This window comes from Bos taurus, chromosome 8 (genome assembly GCF_002263795.3).
Source record: "Bos taurus isolate L1 Dominette 01449 registration number 42190680 breed Hereford chromosome 8, ARS-UCD2.0, whole genome shotgun sequence".
Lineage (NCBI taxonomy): Eukaryota > Metazoa > Chordata > Mammalia > Artiodactyla > Bovidae > Bos > Bos taurus.
Window position 1 is genome coordinate 63214864 of NC_037335.1, and position 17948 is coordinate 63232811.

The 17948-nt window shown below is 46.0% G+C and overlaps 1 protein-coding gene across 1 annotated transcript in view; it reads right to left on the reverse strand.

Annotated features, from left to right (window-relative positions):
* Positions 1-1770: 1770 nt before the first annotated feature.
* The window catches only part of TRIM14 (tripartite motif containing 14), a 30592-nt gene continuing 14414 nt past the window's right edge, over positions 1771-17948 (reverse strand). The window contains exons 3-6 of the mRNA XM_024996224.2: positions 15926-16159; positions 12343-12505; positions 9051-9140; positions 1771-5124 (exon numbers count right to left, since the gene is read on the reverse strand). Of these exons, the coding sequence (XP_024851992.2) occupies positions 4589-5124; positions 9051-9140; positions 12343-12505; positions 15926-16159 (1023 nt within the window). The 3' untranslated portion in view covers positions 1771-4588. The remainder of the gene's footprint in view (positions 5125-9050; positions 9141-12342; positions 12506-15925; positions 16160-17948) is intronic.

A 17948-nucleotide genomic window follows, 5' to 3' on the forward strand; every position in this document is an offset into this window, starting at 1 on the left:
GACTGGAAGAAGCACAAGCTGGAATCAATATTGGCAGGAGAAATATAAATAACCTCAGATATGCAGATGACACCACCCTTATGGCAGAAAGTGAAGAGGAACTGAAAAGCCTCTTGATGAAAGTGAAAGTGGAGAGTGAAAAAGTTGGCTTAAAGCTCAACATTCAAAAAACGAAGATCATGGCATCCGGTCCCATCACTTCATGGCAAATAGATGGGGAAACAGTGGAAACAGTGGCAGACTTTTTTTCTGGGCTCCAAAATCACTGCAGATGGTGACTGTAGCCATGAAATTAAAAGACGCTTACTCCTTGGAAGGAAAGTTATGACCAACCTAGATAGCATATTCAAAAGCAGAGACATTACTTTGCCAACATAGGTCTGTCTAGTCAAGGCTATGGTTTTTCCTGTGGTCATGTATGGATGTGAGAGTTGGACTGTGAAGTAGGCTGAGCACCGAAGAATTGATGCTTTTGAACTGTGGTGTTGGAGAAGACTCTTGAGAGTCCCTTGGACTGCAAGGAGATCCAACCAGTCCATTCTGAAGGAGATCAGCCCCGGGATTTCTTTGGAAGGAGTGATGCTAAAGCTGAAACTCCAGTACTTTGGCCACCTCATGTGAAGAGTTGACTCATTGGAAAAGACCCTGATGCTGGGAGGGATTGGGGGCAGGAGGAGAAGGGGACAACAGAGGATGAGATGGCTGGATGGCATCACTGACTCGATGGACGTGACTCTGGGAGTTGGTGATGGACAGGGAGGCCTGGCGTGCTGCGATTCATGGGATTGCAAAGAGTCGGACACGACTGAGCGACTGAACTGAAGTACCTGCCAGGTGGGAGGATTCAGTGCTGGGCGTATAGTGTGGCAGCAGACAGTCCCTGTCTGCTGGTACTTCCACAACCAGGCCCTGCATGTGTGAACTTCTGAAATGTTTTCCAAGACACGGGAGCTATAAGAGTGGGCCTAGGAGACGAGGCGTTGGCCAGGGAAGCTCTCCTGGAGGTTGTGGCACTCTTAGATCAGCCTTGCAGGTTCAGAAGTGACTGAGGGAGGAACTGTGGGATTTGAGGCGTGGGAGGGGCTGTGGGTGTCCAGGTGATAGTTGGGCAGGGATGGCCACATGGAGAGGAAAGAAAAGATTTGGAAGGTGGTCAGGAAGCAAGCAAGGTCTTAAAGCCTGCTGATTTGGACCTGCCTTCTATAAGCAATGGGAAGCCATGGAAGGCATCAGAGCAGGACATGGGGAACTCAACCTTGGGCCTCTCACTCTTAGTGCTTATCCACCCCACCTCGTATGCAGCTTGGCTTCCTGGGCAGGCGGTCTCCTCCTCATGGTATGGGCTCCTGTCTACCAGGCCTGGCTGTGCCGGGCCACCTCTATGCCCTCTGCTAGGCTGCCTCCCACAGGCTATCATCACTGTCCCCTTCTCCCTGACAAAGAAGAACTGCAGAAACAGAAGAGATCATGGAGGGTCCCTGAAATCTCTAAATATTAGTAAGTGACCACAGATGGCTTCAATGTCAATCAAAAATTACAAATATTATCTTGGATAGGAACAGCTGGAAGGCAGGATTTATTTCCACATGAGCAAGAACTCAGTGAACTACCTTTAGAAATAGTGATCTCCTCCTGCTATTAGAGATACTCCATCAGGGACCAACTGACAGCAACAAGGAATTTGTGGAGAGGGTGGGAGATGAGCAAGGCCCCGTCCAGGCCTAGGTTCCGGGTACTTGAAGCAACACAAACTCCCAATGAAGAACACGGTTAAAAGGGATAGTATTCATGTTTTATTAAAACAAACCACATCTGCAAGCAATTTGCTCTTATTAATAAAAAAATTTCTACAAATTCAAGTCTACAAAGACAGTAAGTGATGGGTACCATTTCAGACCTGGACCCCAACAAAGCTCAGTCCTGTGTTGAATGCTGCCGGAGGCACCTGCTCCTGTCAGATGGCAGCTAGGAGTATCGGCTCTCTTAGCACTGCCATGCCCAACAGGAACTCATTGGCATGCCAACAGGTCCTGGCATGGCACAGCACTGTAGTTTTCAGGACAGTTCACATCCTCTGGGCTCATTTGAGCCTCACACCACTGCTAGGTAGGGTCATTAATCTCACTTTACAGATGATCTCCCATCAAGTACAGCGACTAGCCTGAGATAATGACTGTGGACAAAAACTGCAGTTTTTGTCCTTTATAGTTCAGCTCTGACTCTTGCTACAATACATGAAGCCCAAACCTCAAATCTCCCTCGGGGTGTAAGACTTCCTCTCAGAGCCCACAGAAGGTAATCCAAAAATAGACTCAATCCCACAGAGTAACCAGGCAAAAGCAGGGCATCACAGGCCTCATAAGAGAGGGGCCAGAGCAAGTAGGCACTGGCTAGAGACTGGCTACATTCACGTGAACACGGTGGAAGAGCACAGACCCCAGCCCCACCACTAGCTGTGAGATACTGGGCATGTTATTCATTCTCTAAGTTTTGCCATGTGTACAACTGTCAAACTATCTTTCTCCTAGGGGTGATGTAAGGATCGAATGAGTTAATAGTTGTAAAGCATTAGAACAGTGCCTGGCAAAATAGCAAGGATTTTTACTTGGACCCTGTGGCTGTGAGTCTGGGAATAAGTCTTACAGAGATGAACAGAGATGTGGGGTCAAGCGTACCCACCTCCCTCTGTCAGGAATGCCCTCTGCCTGTCAGAATTCAGCTTGGGGCCATCCCCGGTAGAATTAATTTCCCTTTTCCTGGAGTGTAGTGTTTAAAACATCTAGCCAAGCTAGAGTTTTAAATGATTTGGTTAGGACTAAAGCCACTTTTGAAGTTCCTTCTGCCTTGTATTCTACTTGTATTACACTGCCTCATATGAAATTACTGTTTTTAGGTAAAAAAAAAATTAAAAAACCACTGGATTTATATGGTTCAAACTAATTAATGCACTGAGAGTCTGTTTAAACCACGGAGATTCAGCCTTGCATGTTCCTCATCCTACCACTGCCCTCCTGTCAAGCACCTAAGAAGATAACTTAAGACAGTATAACTTCAAACCACATAAGGAATTTGACAAACAGGATGCTGAACGTTCAGAACCGAGGCACAGACCCTAGAAAGAGGCCTTTCCCTCCCTCCTGGAGGAGCTGACTTCCTGCTGATTTAACCTCTACTAACAACATCACTACTTTCTGGAAAGCAGGGGGTCTCTGCATTTCCTTGGCAACATTTTGGACCTGAGGAAAACAGGGATGCCTGAGCTGCCCAAACCCCACTCATGGTGAGTTCCTCTCCTTTTGATTCCAAGACAGTTGGGAAAACTGCCTATGGTCGCTTAGCAACAGTCATCTGCTGATTTCTTCCCAACATCCCCTAAGAAATGAATAAGCAGTAAAATCTTCCAGACTGAAAGCTGGGCTGGAAGGGCTGGGCCAGAGACACATGGCTGGGTGCTGGGGGGGTGGCCCAGTCCTTAATCTCTGTGGGTGACTTGAGGCAACTTTCTTTCATGACCTTATTCTCCCCAAATGTACAATGAGGTCAGGCTGGGTGATCTGTGAGGCCCTCCCAACTCAGCTGTTCTGATTCACTAGCAGTCAGCTAGTGGTTATCGACTCACTGCCTTGAAGGGAAGGGACTTTTTGAATTTTTCAGGGTGAGGAAGGCGTAGGATATGGCTGCCCTTAGAAATCTTCCAATCTAATTGGAAAGACAGGTTGGGGAGACTTCCTGGGGCAGTTAAGCCTGGGGAAGACAGACAGGCAAAAAGAAGAAAGGGCTTTCCTGTATAAATGTGTTTGTATGGGAAACGGCAAAGGCACGGGCATACAGGTGGAACTAAGTGACCCAGTTCTGATTGAAGGGTCTCTGAAAAGAGCAGTAGGAGCTAGATGAGGGTATGTACTTTGGGGCAGACTAGAAAAGCCTTGAATGCTAGGGTAAAGTGATTCCCCCGCCCCCCTCCCCATTGTAGTCCTTGGGAAGCTTTTGATAGTTCTAAGAAATTAAGTGAGGTTTCAAGCAGATCACTCTGGCTGTAAGGTAGAAAATGAGCTTGGGAAAGTGTTCAGGCCAGGAGGTGGTAAGAACCTCTTGCAGCTGCTCGTAAGGGAGGTGACATGGACAAGCTGAAGTAGAGTGAAGAGGAGGAAGCATATCCAAGGGACATTAAGGGATAGACGAGTCCTAGCGACTCTCACTCATTCACATATTTATCTTGCGCCTACTATGTGCCAGGCAGTTCTGGGTGCTATGTGAGCTGATGCTGGGGATCATGTTCACTGACATGGTCAGGGTGCTTAAGGCTCACCTGTGGGTGTGTGCTTTCAGGAATCTGAACTAAAAGGCAGTGTAGTATGAGTGTCCTGGTGGCGGTGGCGGGGTCGCACGAGAGAGCAGCAGGAGAGGACCTGCAGGTTTAGGGCTCGTTTGAAGCTCGCCTACTAGGAGAGGAACTGTACAAAGCACAGGGAAGGACTGGTGGGGGAGACGATGGGAATGCTTACAGAGGAGGTCGTAAACCAGCTCCGTCTGGATGCGGTAGAGTAGAGCCGTGGAGAGCCTAAGGCGGTCACTAGGGTCTCGGCCGCTAGGGCAGCCGGGAGATGCTGATGGCCCCTTCCCAGAGCCGCAGGGCCGGGTACAGCGGCTCCTGGAAGGCGGCCCGGAAGGTGTGTAGGTGGCTCATGCCGCCCGTCACATCGTAGAAGGCCAGGACGCCGGCCTCGTAATCCAGGAAGACACCGAGCCGGTCAGGGTCGTGGCGGGGCCGCAGGCGGCTGCGCTGGCAGTCGTGGAAGGCCCAGTACTCGAGGTCATAGCGTTTGAGGCACCAGGACTGGCGGTTGCAGCCCAGGCGGGCGGCGTCCGAGGCCCCGTGGCGTCGCAGGGAGCCGTAGGCCGCGCCCACCCACCAGCCGACGCCCGCCTCCTGCACATCCACTTCCCAGTAGTGGCGGCCGGCGGCGAAGCAGTCGCGGCTCAGCACCTGCCACAGCGCGTCGAAACGCAGCGCCGCAGTGGGTCCCAGGCGGCCGAGGAGGCTGCAGCGTACCGTCAGGAGGTCGGCAGAAAGGCGCAAGCGCGCGTGCATCGTGTCGGGCTCCAGACAGGGCGTGCGCGCGTCTGCGGAGGGCGGGGACACCGGGCCAAGCCTGAGGGGCGGGGCAAGCGACCCCGACACCGCCCCGCCCCGCCCCGCCCCCGGGAGAACGACAGTGCGCGCGCAGGCTGTCCGGCGCTTGTTCACGGAAGAAAACTGCAAACACGCAAATCACCAGTGAGGAGGTGATCGGGGAACACGGGGAGGAGACAGCATTTTAATACACATCCGTTGTAGAGCTTGAATTTTGTACAGTGGAATTTGCTGCCAATTTCTAAAAATTTAAAAATAACCCTATCACTATTTTAACACTTGGGTGTCCTTCCAACTTTTTTTACTTGCCCCTTTATGGTTTTTTTCTTAACATTAGTGTCATACCATACAGAGTCTTGGTAATTTGTTTTTTAAATGTATTAATGTATTTATGAACATTTTACCACGTCGTATAATATTCTTTTATAAGAGCATTTTAATGGCAACGTTAAGATTTTGATGTATAGATGAATTCAAATTTAATGTATACCTTCCCCCTGCTTTAAAAAAATATTTAAGCTTTTAAGAAGACTTTTAAAAACACTAATGAATACATCTTTATATATCTGATTATTTGGGCTATATTCCTAAAAGAATTGCTGGGTCCATGGGGATGATTGCATTTTTAAGGCTTTTGCCAAATTGTCCTCCAGAAAAGTGGTGGTGATTTGAACTCCCAGTTACAGTTATTGTTGCATTATACACATTTGGAGACATGAAGTTAGAGAAAAATCTAGGTCTTAGGGCATGTGGATGTTCAACTTTAGTAGATACTACCAGATAATTTTCTTGGTAGTATTTTGGAGTTTTCTGGAGAGCGGTTTTATATATTTTTTATTAGATTTATTCCTAAGTTTTTAGAAAGTGTTACTGAAAATAATGTTTTAAACATTTCATTTTCTAATTGTTTATTGCCAATACATGACCTAAATAAAATCCCTTATGATTATACAGTAGAAATGAAAAATAGATTTAAGGGCCTAGATCTGATAAAGTGCCTGATGAACTATGGACGGAGGTTCGTGACATTGTACAGGAGACAGGGATCAAGGCCATCCCCATGGAAAAGAAATGCAAAAAAGCAAAATGGCTGTCTGGGGAGGCCTTACAAATAGCTGTGAAAAGAAGAGAAGCGAAAGCAAAGGAGAAAAGGAAAGATATAAGCATCTGAATGCAGAGTTCCAAAGAATAGCAAGAAGAGATAAGAAAGCCTTCTTCAGCGATCAATGCAAAGAAATAGAGGAAAACAACAGAATGAGAAAGACTAGAGATCTCTTCAAGAAAATTAGAGATACCAAGGGAACATTTCATGCAAGGATGGGCTCGATAAAGGACAGAAATGGTAGGGACCTAACAGAAGCAGAAGATATTAAGAAGAGGTGGCAAGAATACACAGAAGAACTGTGCAAAAAAGATCTTCACGACCAAGATAATCAAGATGGTGTGATCACTGACCTAGAGCCAGACATCCTGGAATGTGAAGTCAAGTGGGCCTTAGAAAGCATCACTACGAACAAAGCTAGTGGAGGTGATGGAATTCCAGTTGAGCTATTTCAAATCCTGGATGATGCTGTGAAAGTGCTGCACTCAATATGCCAGCAAATTTGGAAAACTCAGCAGTGGCCACAGGACTGGAAAAGGTCAGTTTTCATTCCAATCCCAAAGAAAGGCAATGCCAAAGAATGCTCAAACTATTGCACAATTGCACTCATATCACATGCTAGGAGAGTAATGCTCAAAATTCTCCAAGCCAAGCTTCAGCAATACGTGAACCATGAACTTCCTGATGTTCAAGCTGGTTTTAGAAAAGGCAGAGGAACCAGAGATCAAATTGCCAACATCTGCTGGATCATGGAAAAAGCAAGAGAGTTCCAGAAAAACATCTATTTCTGCTTTCTTGACTATGCCAAAGCCTTTGACTGTGTGGATCACAATAAACTGTGGACAATTCTGAAAGAGATGGGAATACCAGATCACCTGACCTGCCTCTTGAGAAATCTGTATGCAGGTCAGGAAGCAACAGTTCGAACTGGATATGGAACAACAGACTGGTTCCAAATAGGAAAAGGAGTACGTCAAGGCTGTATATTGTCACCCTGCTTATTTAACTTCTATGCAGAGTACATCATGAGAAACGCTGGGCTGGAAGAAGCACAAGCTGGAATCAAGATTGGCGGGAGAAATATCAATAACCTCAGATATGCAGATGACACCACCCTTATGGCAGAAAGTGAAGAGGAACTAAACGCCTCTTGATGAAAGTGAAAGTGGAGAGTGAAAAAGTTGGCTTAAAGCTTAACATTCAGAAAACGAAGATCATGGCATCTGGTCCCATCACTTCATGGCAAATAGATGGGGAAACAGTGGAAACAGTGTCAGACTTTACTTTTTTGGGCTCCAGAATCATTGCAGATGGTGACTGCAGCCATGAAATTAAAAGACGACTTACTCCTTGGAAGGAAAGTTATGACCAACCTAGATAGCGTATTGAAAAGCAGAGACATTACTTTGCCAACAAAGGTCTGTCTAGTCAAGGCTATGGTTTTTCCAGTAGTCATGTATGGATGTGAGAGTTGGACTGTGAAGAAGGCTGAGCGCTGAAGAATTGGTGCTTTTGAACTGTGGTGTTGGAGAAGACTCTTGAGAGTCCCTTGGACTGCAAGGAGATCCAACAAGTCCATTCTGAAGGAGATCAGCCCTGGGTGTTCTTTGGAAGGACTGATGCTAAAGCTGAAACTCCAGTACTTTGGCCACCTCATGCGAAGAGTTGACTCATTGGAAAAGACTCTGATGCTGGGAGGGATTGGGGGCAGGAGGAAAAGGGGACAACAGAGGATTAGATGGCTGAATGGTGTCACCCACTCGATGGACGTGAGTTTGAGTGAACTCCTGGAGTTGGTGATGGACAGGGAGGCCTGCCGTGCTGCAGTTCATGGGGTCGCAAAGAGTTGGACACAACTGAGCGACTGAACTGAACTGAACTGAACTGAACAACTAATTTTGGTATGCTGACATTACATCTGGCAGCTTTTCTAATTCATTTGTTAACTCTAATTTATAGCTTAATTTGGATTTCTGTAAAGAATCATGTCACGTTTGCATAATGATCTTTTTTCACTCTTTTCCTATCCTTAGAGCTTACATTTCTTTTTCTTGCCTCAAGTCACTCTCTAGGACATCTAGAACAATGTTGCATAGTAGTGGTTATACTGGACATCCTTTTCTCCTATTCCTGGGTAAATATCCAACAGAAATGCATATAGTTGCATCAAAAGGTATGTACAAGGATGTTCATGTCAATATTATTCATTATAGGCCAAAGCTGAAAAAAAATATCTGTACACACATGTACTTTTAAAATGTCTGGAAGAACATATGCCAAAATATTAACATTTATTTCTGGGGGAGGCAATTGTTTTCTTTTCATATAAGTAATTTGTAATTCTCTACAAGAAGCATGCATTACTTGTATAATTTTTTAAGGAACAAAGATATCCATAATATATCAGTAAATGAAAACACAGATTACAAAACAGTATGTATAGTATGACACCATGTTTGTAAAATATATATATATTAAATATTTATCATTGTATGTTTATATAGATATGCCAAAGAAAGTTAAAAGGGCAAATAGTAGTACTTATCTACTGCTATGTGTCTGCTTGGTAGGTAAGCAGAAAAACTTCCGAAGCTCTTCAGTGATTTATGAGTTATTTTCTTTTAAAAAATTTTGTTTTCTACAGTGAACATGTATTATTTCTGAATTTAAAAAAAAAACGCCTGATAGTAAGGGTTGGAAAAAACCAAAGGTGTGTCTCTCAGGAAGAAAGGGAGGCCCCTCTACTTCAGTGACCCTCCTTCCCCACCATTACACCCCACCCTCTTCCCCCTCTCCCCACACCTGGGGTCTTACATTTTAAGAAGAGTGATCGCTCTGGTGAGGGGCTTGTTTTCAACAAGGAACCCGGCTGGACACAGGAGCCCGAGAGCTGACAGTTCCTACCTGTAATGAATTGTGAGAAATCAGTGCCTGGTGTTTAGGCAAGCAGCACTAACTACAAAACATTACTAAAAATATTACAGAACTGGAGATTCACATAATCTCTCCCCAAGAATGGCATGCAAATTTAAGTAGGAAATGCAAATTCACAGTAACAGGGAAACTCCAGGACGAGGCTCAGATCTACAGAGAAAAACACACTTTCCAAGACTGGAAGCAAATTGAGCACTGGCAGGCCAGTGTGAGCGAGCCCCGGACATGGGGAGGACACTGCAGGCTCCAGGACCATGCTGAGAATCAACCATGTATTCAGTGGTCAAGGAAGGGGGCAATTTCACGGCAGACATGCAAATTCTAGGATAAAGGTAGAAAACAGGAAATTACAGCTGAGTCCTCAGCAAGGTCATATTCATCCAGGTCAAAGGGAGTTCAGGTAAAAGGTCCTCCTCGTTTCATATTCATCCAGGTAAAAGGTCATACTCATCCAGGTAAAAGAGAATTTAGGGGAAACTCAGGTCACAATCCCTGTCTATAACAATTCAGTCAGGTAAGTGAGGAGAGAAATGGACGTGCTTGAGCTATGCCGCAAGGTAGAAAGTGCTCTGATCCAAGAAGAGACATGAAAGGGCTCCAGGGCTTAGAGGGGTCAGTGAAGGCTTCCTGGAGGAGGAAGCACCTCAGCTGGCCCTTAGATTTGGGGAAGCTTTGGACACCCAGAAAAAGGATGGGAGGCTTTCCCAAGAATATAGCAGGAGCAAAGACAGGTACTTGGAGTATTATGTAAAGTGAGGAGCCAAGGAAGGTGTTTGAAGGAGTGTAGACATGAGCAGAAGAATTTCTAAGCCTCTCTCTGATGGGGAATGGATAGGGTAGGGTGAGAGTAGAGACATCCTGTGGGTAGGCTCATGGCTGACCTGGGGCAGCAGGGATGGAAAAGGAGCCAGGTTCAGCATATACTGCAGTGGTACAAGTTCCAAGGCTTGACTCTACTGGGAGCGGGGAATGAAGAGTAGATTGGAGGCAAGCAGCAGCGGTTTGGGGGTTAGCGGGTGGAAGATGCTGGATTCCATTTCAGCCTGTTGAACCTGCAGTGTCTGTGGAACTCACAGGTAGGGCGGTGAGGCGGGATGCTGGAAGGGCAGTGGTGCTGCAAAGACCCCATCTCCTTGGAGCCTTCCTGGGAGGCAGTACCTCTCAGTATTACCTGTGATAGTGAGAATGATGGCCTCATCTGGAGGTGGATGAGAGTGATGGCCTGGGAGGAAACAGACTCCAGGGGAAGAGAACACAATCCCTGGTACCAGAGTCTGTCTTAATTCTGCCTCGACTCCTACCAGCTGTGTGACCTAGCGCAAGTCAATTAACCTCTCTGACCCTCAGCTTCCTCATCTGTAAAATGGGGGATAACGAAGGCGTCTACCACATACATGGGGTGGTGCTGCTTGCTGTGCTTTTTAGCAAAGCACAGAGAATACATGAAGCAAATGACCGTTGGTAATCTTGCCATCAACATGAGCTTCAATCACGGTTTGCCATTTTTTGATCATGGAGCGTATTTTGACATGGATAAGATCCATACCATGAAAGGCAGTTTTTGCCCTTAACATCTTCGGGAATTAGCTTTAATTCTCTAAACGCAGCTTCATCATTTTACAGATCAGCAAGACTCACTTCAAGAGGTGAACTTCAAGGCCATCAGATGCAATTTAGTTGCTACAGTTCTTGTGATTAGGGTTTTTCCAAAATTTCTTATTTGGAACATAGCTGCTGCTTTCATAACCTTTCTTAGAAAACAGGTCAACCACTCACTTTCTTCTTGGTTCCTTTTTGCTGCCTTTTGTCAAGCACTTGCTCTTGCAAATCCCTATATGCTACTCAGACAGCCAAAAGGGCTGTTCCTTCCAATTCTAAGTGCTCTTTTTCATCTCAGAATATGACAACTTCTTTCTAGTTGTTCAGTTCAAAATCTTTGGAGTTTCCTTGGTATCTCTCTCTCTTCTTCCCTCTTGTGCCCACATCTACTCCAATTGACTGCTTCCGCCCCCCGCCCTTTGCTCTTCCTCCAGCAAGTCAAACTCACAATTGCCTTGTGCCTCAGGACCTTTGCACTTTCTTTCCCCTCTACCTAGAAGACATTTTCCCCAAGACGTAACAGCAGCAGTAACAATACTAGCTAGTGCTCACGGGAGCTTATTACGCCTGAGCACCATTCTGAGCACTTTACATGTAAGAACCCACTTAATCCTTACAACAACTCTATGAGATGGGACTATATTATCTTCATTCTATGGATGCAGGAACAGAGGCATGGAAAAGTTAGGTGCCCTGTTCCAGATGGCAGGGTTAGGAAGTGGTGGACCTGGGATAGAAGCCCAGGCAGTGTGGCTCCAGAGTCCATGCCTGTGACCACTAAGCTCTCTGGCTCATGCTTCAAGTCACCTCCCACATCCCCTTCTCAAAGAGGCCTTCCCCACTTCCCCATAGAAAATAGCTCTTTCTCCTGGTCACCCTCTATTCTCCTTACTCAGTATTATTTTTTCAAGGCACTTCTTATTGCTGATACGTATTCATTAGTTGACTGTCTTCCCCTTAAAAGACTGAGCACCACAAAGACAGGATCACTGTTTTGTACCCTGCTGTGCCCAGCACATAACAGGGGCTCAATAACTGTTTTGAACGAATAACAGAGATGAAGGAATGGATACTTCTGAGCACCTGCTTTGTGTCAGGCCCTATGGTGACCTCAGAGATGGACCCAAAGTGGTTCTTGCCCTCCAGGCATTTAAGAGAGGCAGAGAAGGGCCATATATCCAGCTCACAAACACCCCCAGGCAGGAGATGGAGCAGGCCCAGAGCAGAGGGGCAGATGGCTGAGACAGCAAGGGAGCCCAAGGAAGGGCTTCCCAAGTAAGTGCCTTGACCAGGTAGAGGAGGTGGGGGGAGTTGGTCCGTCCAGCTGGGAGCTGAGTGCAGGCAGAGCTGAGGTGAGGCAGGACCCCGGGAGCGAATGAGGGGCAGGAATAGAGCAGAGCGGCTGTGAGAGACAGGACCTATCTCAGAATGAGTAGGAGGTGAGGTTGGCAGGGAGGGTTGGGCCCAGCCTTGGGCCTCTGTGCGGGAGAGACATGATTCAGACATGACTGCACCATCTCTAATGACAGGACCAGGGAGTGAAGGACCCAAGGTTGGTCACACAGTGACTTACTTTCCTTAAGGCGGACATCCAGTGGCGTCTGCAGCAGGCTCTGCATGGCTTCCACGAGGTCCTTAAAGAAGCTCTTGACGGGCTCAAATGAGTGGGGCACGGGGTGGCACAGCTCCCCCAGGCTCATCTGCTGCTGTATCTGCTGCTCAGTGGCTGTGTACTCCTGCGAGGGCACGTGGGGCTCAGGGTAACTTGGGGCCATGGTCCAGTCTCCACCATCACGCCCAGGAACAAACCAGCCAGCGAGCATAGGCCCCACCTGGCCCTGACACCTGCTGCCAGCCCAGACCCTGTCCCCAGGAGCGGACCCCCACCCCCAGTGCTGGGGGGCTGTTGGTTCTTCTCTCCCTCCCTGCGGTGTGCACTGAGGTCCGCTCTGCATTAGGGGGCGAGGGACGGGGCAGGCTGGGTGCCCTTGCCTTTAGCTCACCAGCTTGAAAGGGACCCCAAAGCTTTACAGACACTGTGACAGGGACTGGTCTGAGGTACGGGGGAACAAAAAGAGTGAGGGGCCAGTTTGCCTGGGGGAAGGTGCTTCTGGGGCATGTCCAAAATGGACAACAGAAAACCATGTCCCCCAAAATGAAAGCCAACGACTCTGGAAGCTCAACTGGAAAGCTGACTGAGGGGACATGCCCACCACAGTGGGGGGCTGTCTTGTTTTCTATCTGGACAGTACCTTTTATTAAATACCCTTCCTGTGTTAAGTATGGCTTTGCTAAGTGGAAGCTTGAAAACGGTCCTGGTCCCCCTTGCACCCACAGCAGCTCCACTCCAAGTTCTGGATGTGGAAGTGAGGGTGGGTGGTGACAGTGGCGTATGGCTGTCAGGGACAGCAGTGGTGGAGGTTCCGGGGGGTGGCCCTGGGTCGGTAGTGTGAGCTGTGACATCTTGCCCAGGGGAGAAGCGGTGGGGTCTACACTGGAGCAAGCCTGTGCCACAGCCTTGGCTTCACTCCTGTGGCCTGGTTTTTATCCCGACTTTCTGGCCCTCCGGCAGATCCCGTGTGCTACCCAATACTTTCATAAACTGTTTTCTTGCTTAAAACAGTTACAGAGGATTCTCTTGTTTGCACCTAAGATTCCCTGTCTGCACTTTCTGGAGAGTTGTCCCAGGCAAGGATTTAGAAGATAGAAGATTGCCTTAGGCAAGCAGGCCCTGGCTGGTTGGCAGTGCTGCCCAAGATGGGAGGGGCAGATGGATTCCCCAGGAAGGAAGGAAGGTGGCTTGGCAGGAGGAATGCTGGGCCTTGGGAGGGGTTGTGGGTACTCTCTAAGCCCTGTCTACCTAGGAAGCTACAAGTCTACAGCCTGTCTTCATCTGGGTGAGGAGAAGGGAATTTGTGGGGAAAGGGGGCTAAGGTCACACCCAGAGGGCTGGCCAGGGAGTCAGAGCACTAGCAGAGAGGGCAGGGAGCAGCTCTGGGTAGCAAGAGGGTGACAAGAGGGAAGATGGGTGGGGTGGGGCTGGGAAGGGGAATGAGGGACAAATGGGACCACCTGGCAACACCAAACTGCAGCATTTAGCATAGGGCCTGACACACAGAAGGTTCTTGATAAATGTTCATAATGGAATAAATGAATGAAACCAAGCATATCTATTTCTTGCCTTTGCAAACTCAAAGAACAGCCATATAGCCAAGTATCTCTCTGCCAGAAACCAGATGTCATCTTGGATTCCCCTAATCACCAATCCTGTCATATCTCTCAAACCTGCTTGCTTCTCCGCATCCCCACTGCCCCTGCACTGGTCCAGCCCCCCATCATCTCTCTCCTGGATACCTGTGGTCTCCTCCCTGCTTCCCTTCCAGCCTCAGTCCTGCATGCCCAGTCCAGCCTCCAACCTGTCACAGTGACCTTTCTAAACCATTGATCCGACCATGTCATCCCTCAGTCCCAAACATTCCCCTGACCCCTTTTCTCTTTACAAGACAAAGTCTAAACTCCATGACTAGGTATATAAGATCCTGCATCAACTAACTCTGGCCTCCTTATCCAGTTGCATCTCCTAACAACCCCTCCCCTCTCTTAACCCCGCCCTGCCTCCAGCCAGGCTGAACCCAAGTGTTTCTCCAGCCTGCCAACCTCTCGCAGGCACATGGTTCCTTCTGCCTGGTATGTCCTCTCTGCCCCATCCCTCTGTATATACCCAGTGAGCTCCTCCTTATCCTCTCACACCAGCTCTACCGTCACCTCCTCCTGGAAGCCTTCCCTGATTCCCCATACACAATTGGACTTCTTTGGACACACCTTTACTTGCTAATTTGAAATGGCCAAGGCCACATAAAGGTATAAGAGTGTAAATATCCTCCAGGGACTGGCTTGACTAGTTTTGTACTGACTTATTTGCCTGCCTTATTTTGCAGCCAGAGCCCATGCTCATCTGTGGTTATTCTCAGTGCCATCTTTACTTAGTTGTACTCTGTCTCATCCTACAAACCTTTAAAGCATCTTACAAAAGTTATCTGCTGCTGCACAATTTTCCTTTACTGAGAAAAGTGAAGCCAAGAGAGAACCAGGAAAAGAACGTAAGCTAGAAGCCAGTGAGATGAGGCACAAACTCTATGAACAAAGTCTATCCCAGCTATATGAAACATATTTGGCTCTGAGCTTCCCAGAAGCCATGCCAAAGAGAAAGAGGAAGAGTCAGATGAAAAAGCAATCCAAGAGCACAGGTGACTGCACAGGAGCCTGGTGGATCAGATGGTAAAGAATCTGTCTGCAGTGCAGGAAACCCGGGCGTGCTCCCTGGGTTGGGAAGATCCCCTGGAGGTGGGCATGGCAACCCACTCCAGTATTCTTGCCTGGAGAATCCCATAGACAGAGGAACCTGGTGGGCTACAGTCCATGGGATGTCAAAGAGTCGGACACTGAGCGACTACACTTTCACTTTCACTGACAGAAGAGTTTCTCCCATGGCTCCCTGAAGACAGGAACTCCACCCTCAACAGCAGGCTTTCACTCAGTGTAGCAGTGAATATCACAGGACTAGTTTTTAGACTCTCCTTTAGTATAACAGCCTCCAACAGAGCCCAGTGGCCAAGGAGTCCCGTCCTTCTCTCCACTTTGAGCAAACTGTGACTCAGCTCTTGAAGTCTGCTTAGTAGATTTTGCAAGGATACCGGATTTTCCAAGAGTGATGTTTCGATTAAGACTGTATAGTCAGAGGACCGGGCAGAGATGTCTTGTGGCTTTAGATTCAGACAGACCTTATTCCTACCAGCTGTATAACCTTGGATGAGTTCCTGCATCTCCTGGAGCCTCAATTTCTCCTTAGTAAAATGGGATGAGAATATCCAATTTGCAGAGTTCTTAGTAAATATTAGAGCTAAGATACCTAAAGTGCTTGGAACACAGAGGCCCTCAAAAATGGTGGCTGATAATGTCATTTAACTAGTCCAAGATGTATACTATCTTCCTAACAATGTATATTTTCTGACTTGTGTGGGGGCAAGGAAGTCTACATGCTGGCAAAGAAATTCTCTGTGTATTTACTCAATGTATGAACGCCGTGTTCAGTGCCACATTAACCAAGATGAAATATGGTGGCCAGTGTCCCCTGTGGAGCAGAAACCCAGCATTACCTGCAGCAGCTGTACAGGATTGGTTTCTTGGCTGATAGTCCAGATCCTGTTGGACAGAGTGTTCATGACATCAATTTGTTCCCCACAAGACTTGATTTGCTCTGTGTATGCCTGCAGGGCAAGCTGTGTGTTTTTATCTATGAATTTCTTGGCCAGAGCTTCTTCTTCTTCAAGTAGTAATCTGAGTTCAGCAAATTTCCCGGTCAGCCAGGTTTTACTTGACTCTGCATGAGCCTAAAACACAAACGAACAATACAAAACCAGTTGTAGATGATATAATTGCCAACCAGGAAATCTAAAATAATCAACATGAAAAGAAACTATTATAACTTCTAAAAGGAGAGTTCAGCACTTTAGCTTTTTTATAAAAAGCTTTCCTAAGTACTAGCTATAACCAATTGGAAAATGTATGGAGAAATAAAGATCATTTTTAAAGCAGCAGAAAAAACAGCAAAATATTTAAAATTAAACCCAACAAAAACTGTAAAGGCCTAGATAAATAAAAGCATAAAATTGTATGGAAAGACAAAATCTGAATGCATGGAAGAAAAACCATATCCTTGTCTGGGAAGATTGATTACCATAAAAATGTCATTTGTCTCCAAATTGGTGTATAAATTGGATACAATCCCAATCAAAGTCTTAACACGCATATTAACCAAATGTTAAATTATTGTGAGAGAGAATAAGTACAGGAAAAGTCAAAAACTGTTTTTTAAGGGACCAATGAAGGGGAATTCTCTGGCAGTCCAATGGTTAGGATGCCATGTTTTCACTATTAAGGGCCGCATTTGATTCCTGGTCAGGGAACTAAGATCCTGCAAACCTCATGGCATAGACAAAAAATAAATAAAGATCTATGAAGGATGAGCTGCCTTGTTGTTGTTTAATCGCTAAGTCGTGTCTGACTCTTTGCGACCCCATGGACTTGTAGCCCAATCAGGCTCCTCTATCCATGGGATTTCCCAGACAAGAATACTGGAGTGGGTTGTTATTTCCTTCTACAGGGGATCTTCCTGACCCAGGGATGGGAACTCGGGTCTCCTGCATTGCAGGCAGACTCTTTACTGTCTGAGCAACCAGGGAAGTCAAAACAAACTATAAAGATACAGGCTTTAAAACTATGTGGTTTAGGCATAGACAAAAAGATCAAGAGAAAGAATAGCTTAGAGAAGTATAAATATATATATTTGTTGAATAATATATAATTATATATTAATAGTTATAATTGTTTATATAATTATATATTAATATTATATAAATTATATAATTATATATAATTCAAGAGATGGTGTTGGTACAGCATGGAATTAATCATTTGATAAAACTGTTAGATACTTACTTTATTCTGTATACAAACATAAAGTCAGACAGAATCCCACCTGTGAAGTACTCTTGTGAAAAATGTAAATCTGAATCTGATTAAGCCTCTAGCTCTAACTTAAAGATATAATTTAGAAGACATGTAGAAGACAGAGGAGCATGTTTATCATCAACTTAAGAAATACATCAATCAACTGCAGTTTGAAAACTTTATTTCACTCGTAATTCAAACAAAATATGACATTTATAAAACAACTGGGAATGTGACTACTGGTTGGATAGTTGATGATATTAAGGAGCCATTGTTAATATGGTGATATTAATATGAAACTAATATTTATATATGATATTAATATGATACCTGATTTTAAATACTTTTTTATGTATTTAAAATTTACTTGATTTTAAAAATGAGTCCTTATCTTATAGATACAGGTAATATGCTCAGAGTTTTACTGATGAAATTATATGTCTGGATGACATGTATGTATGCTTGAGGTTTTCCACAATAAAAGCCAAACAGACAATTCTAAATAAATTAAGGCATTATACATTAAAAAATAATAAACCTATCAAAATGAAATATAGAACGATTTTATTTTTAAAAATTTGGGAAGGGAGGACCTCCGTAAGACTCAGATAGCAAAAAGGGAGTCATGACAGGTTGGATCACATGAAAAAAGAAACTCTTCGCGAGAGG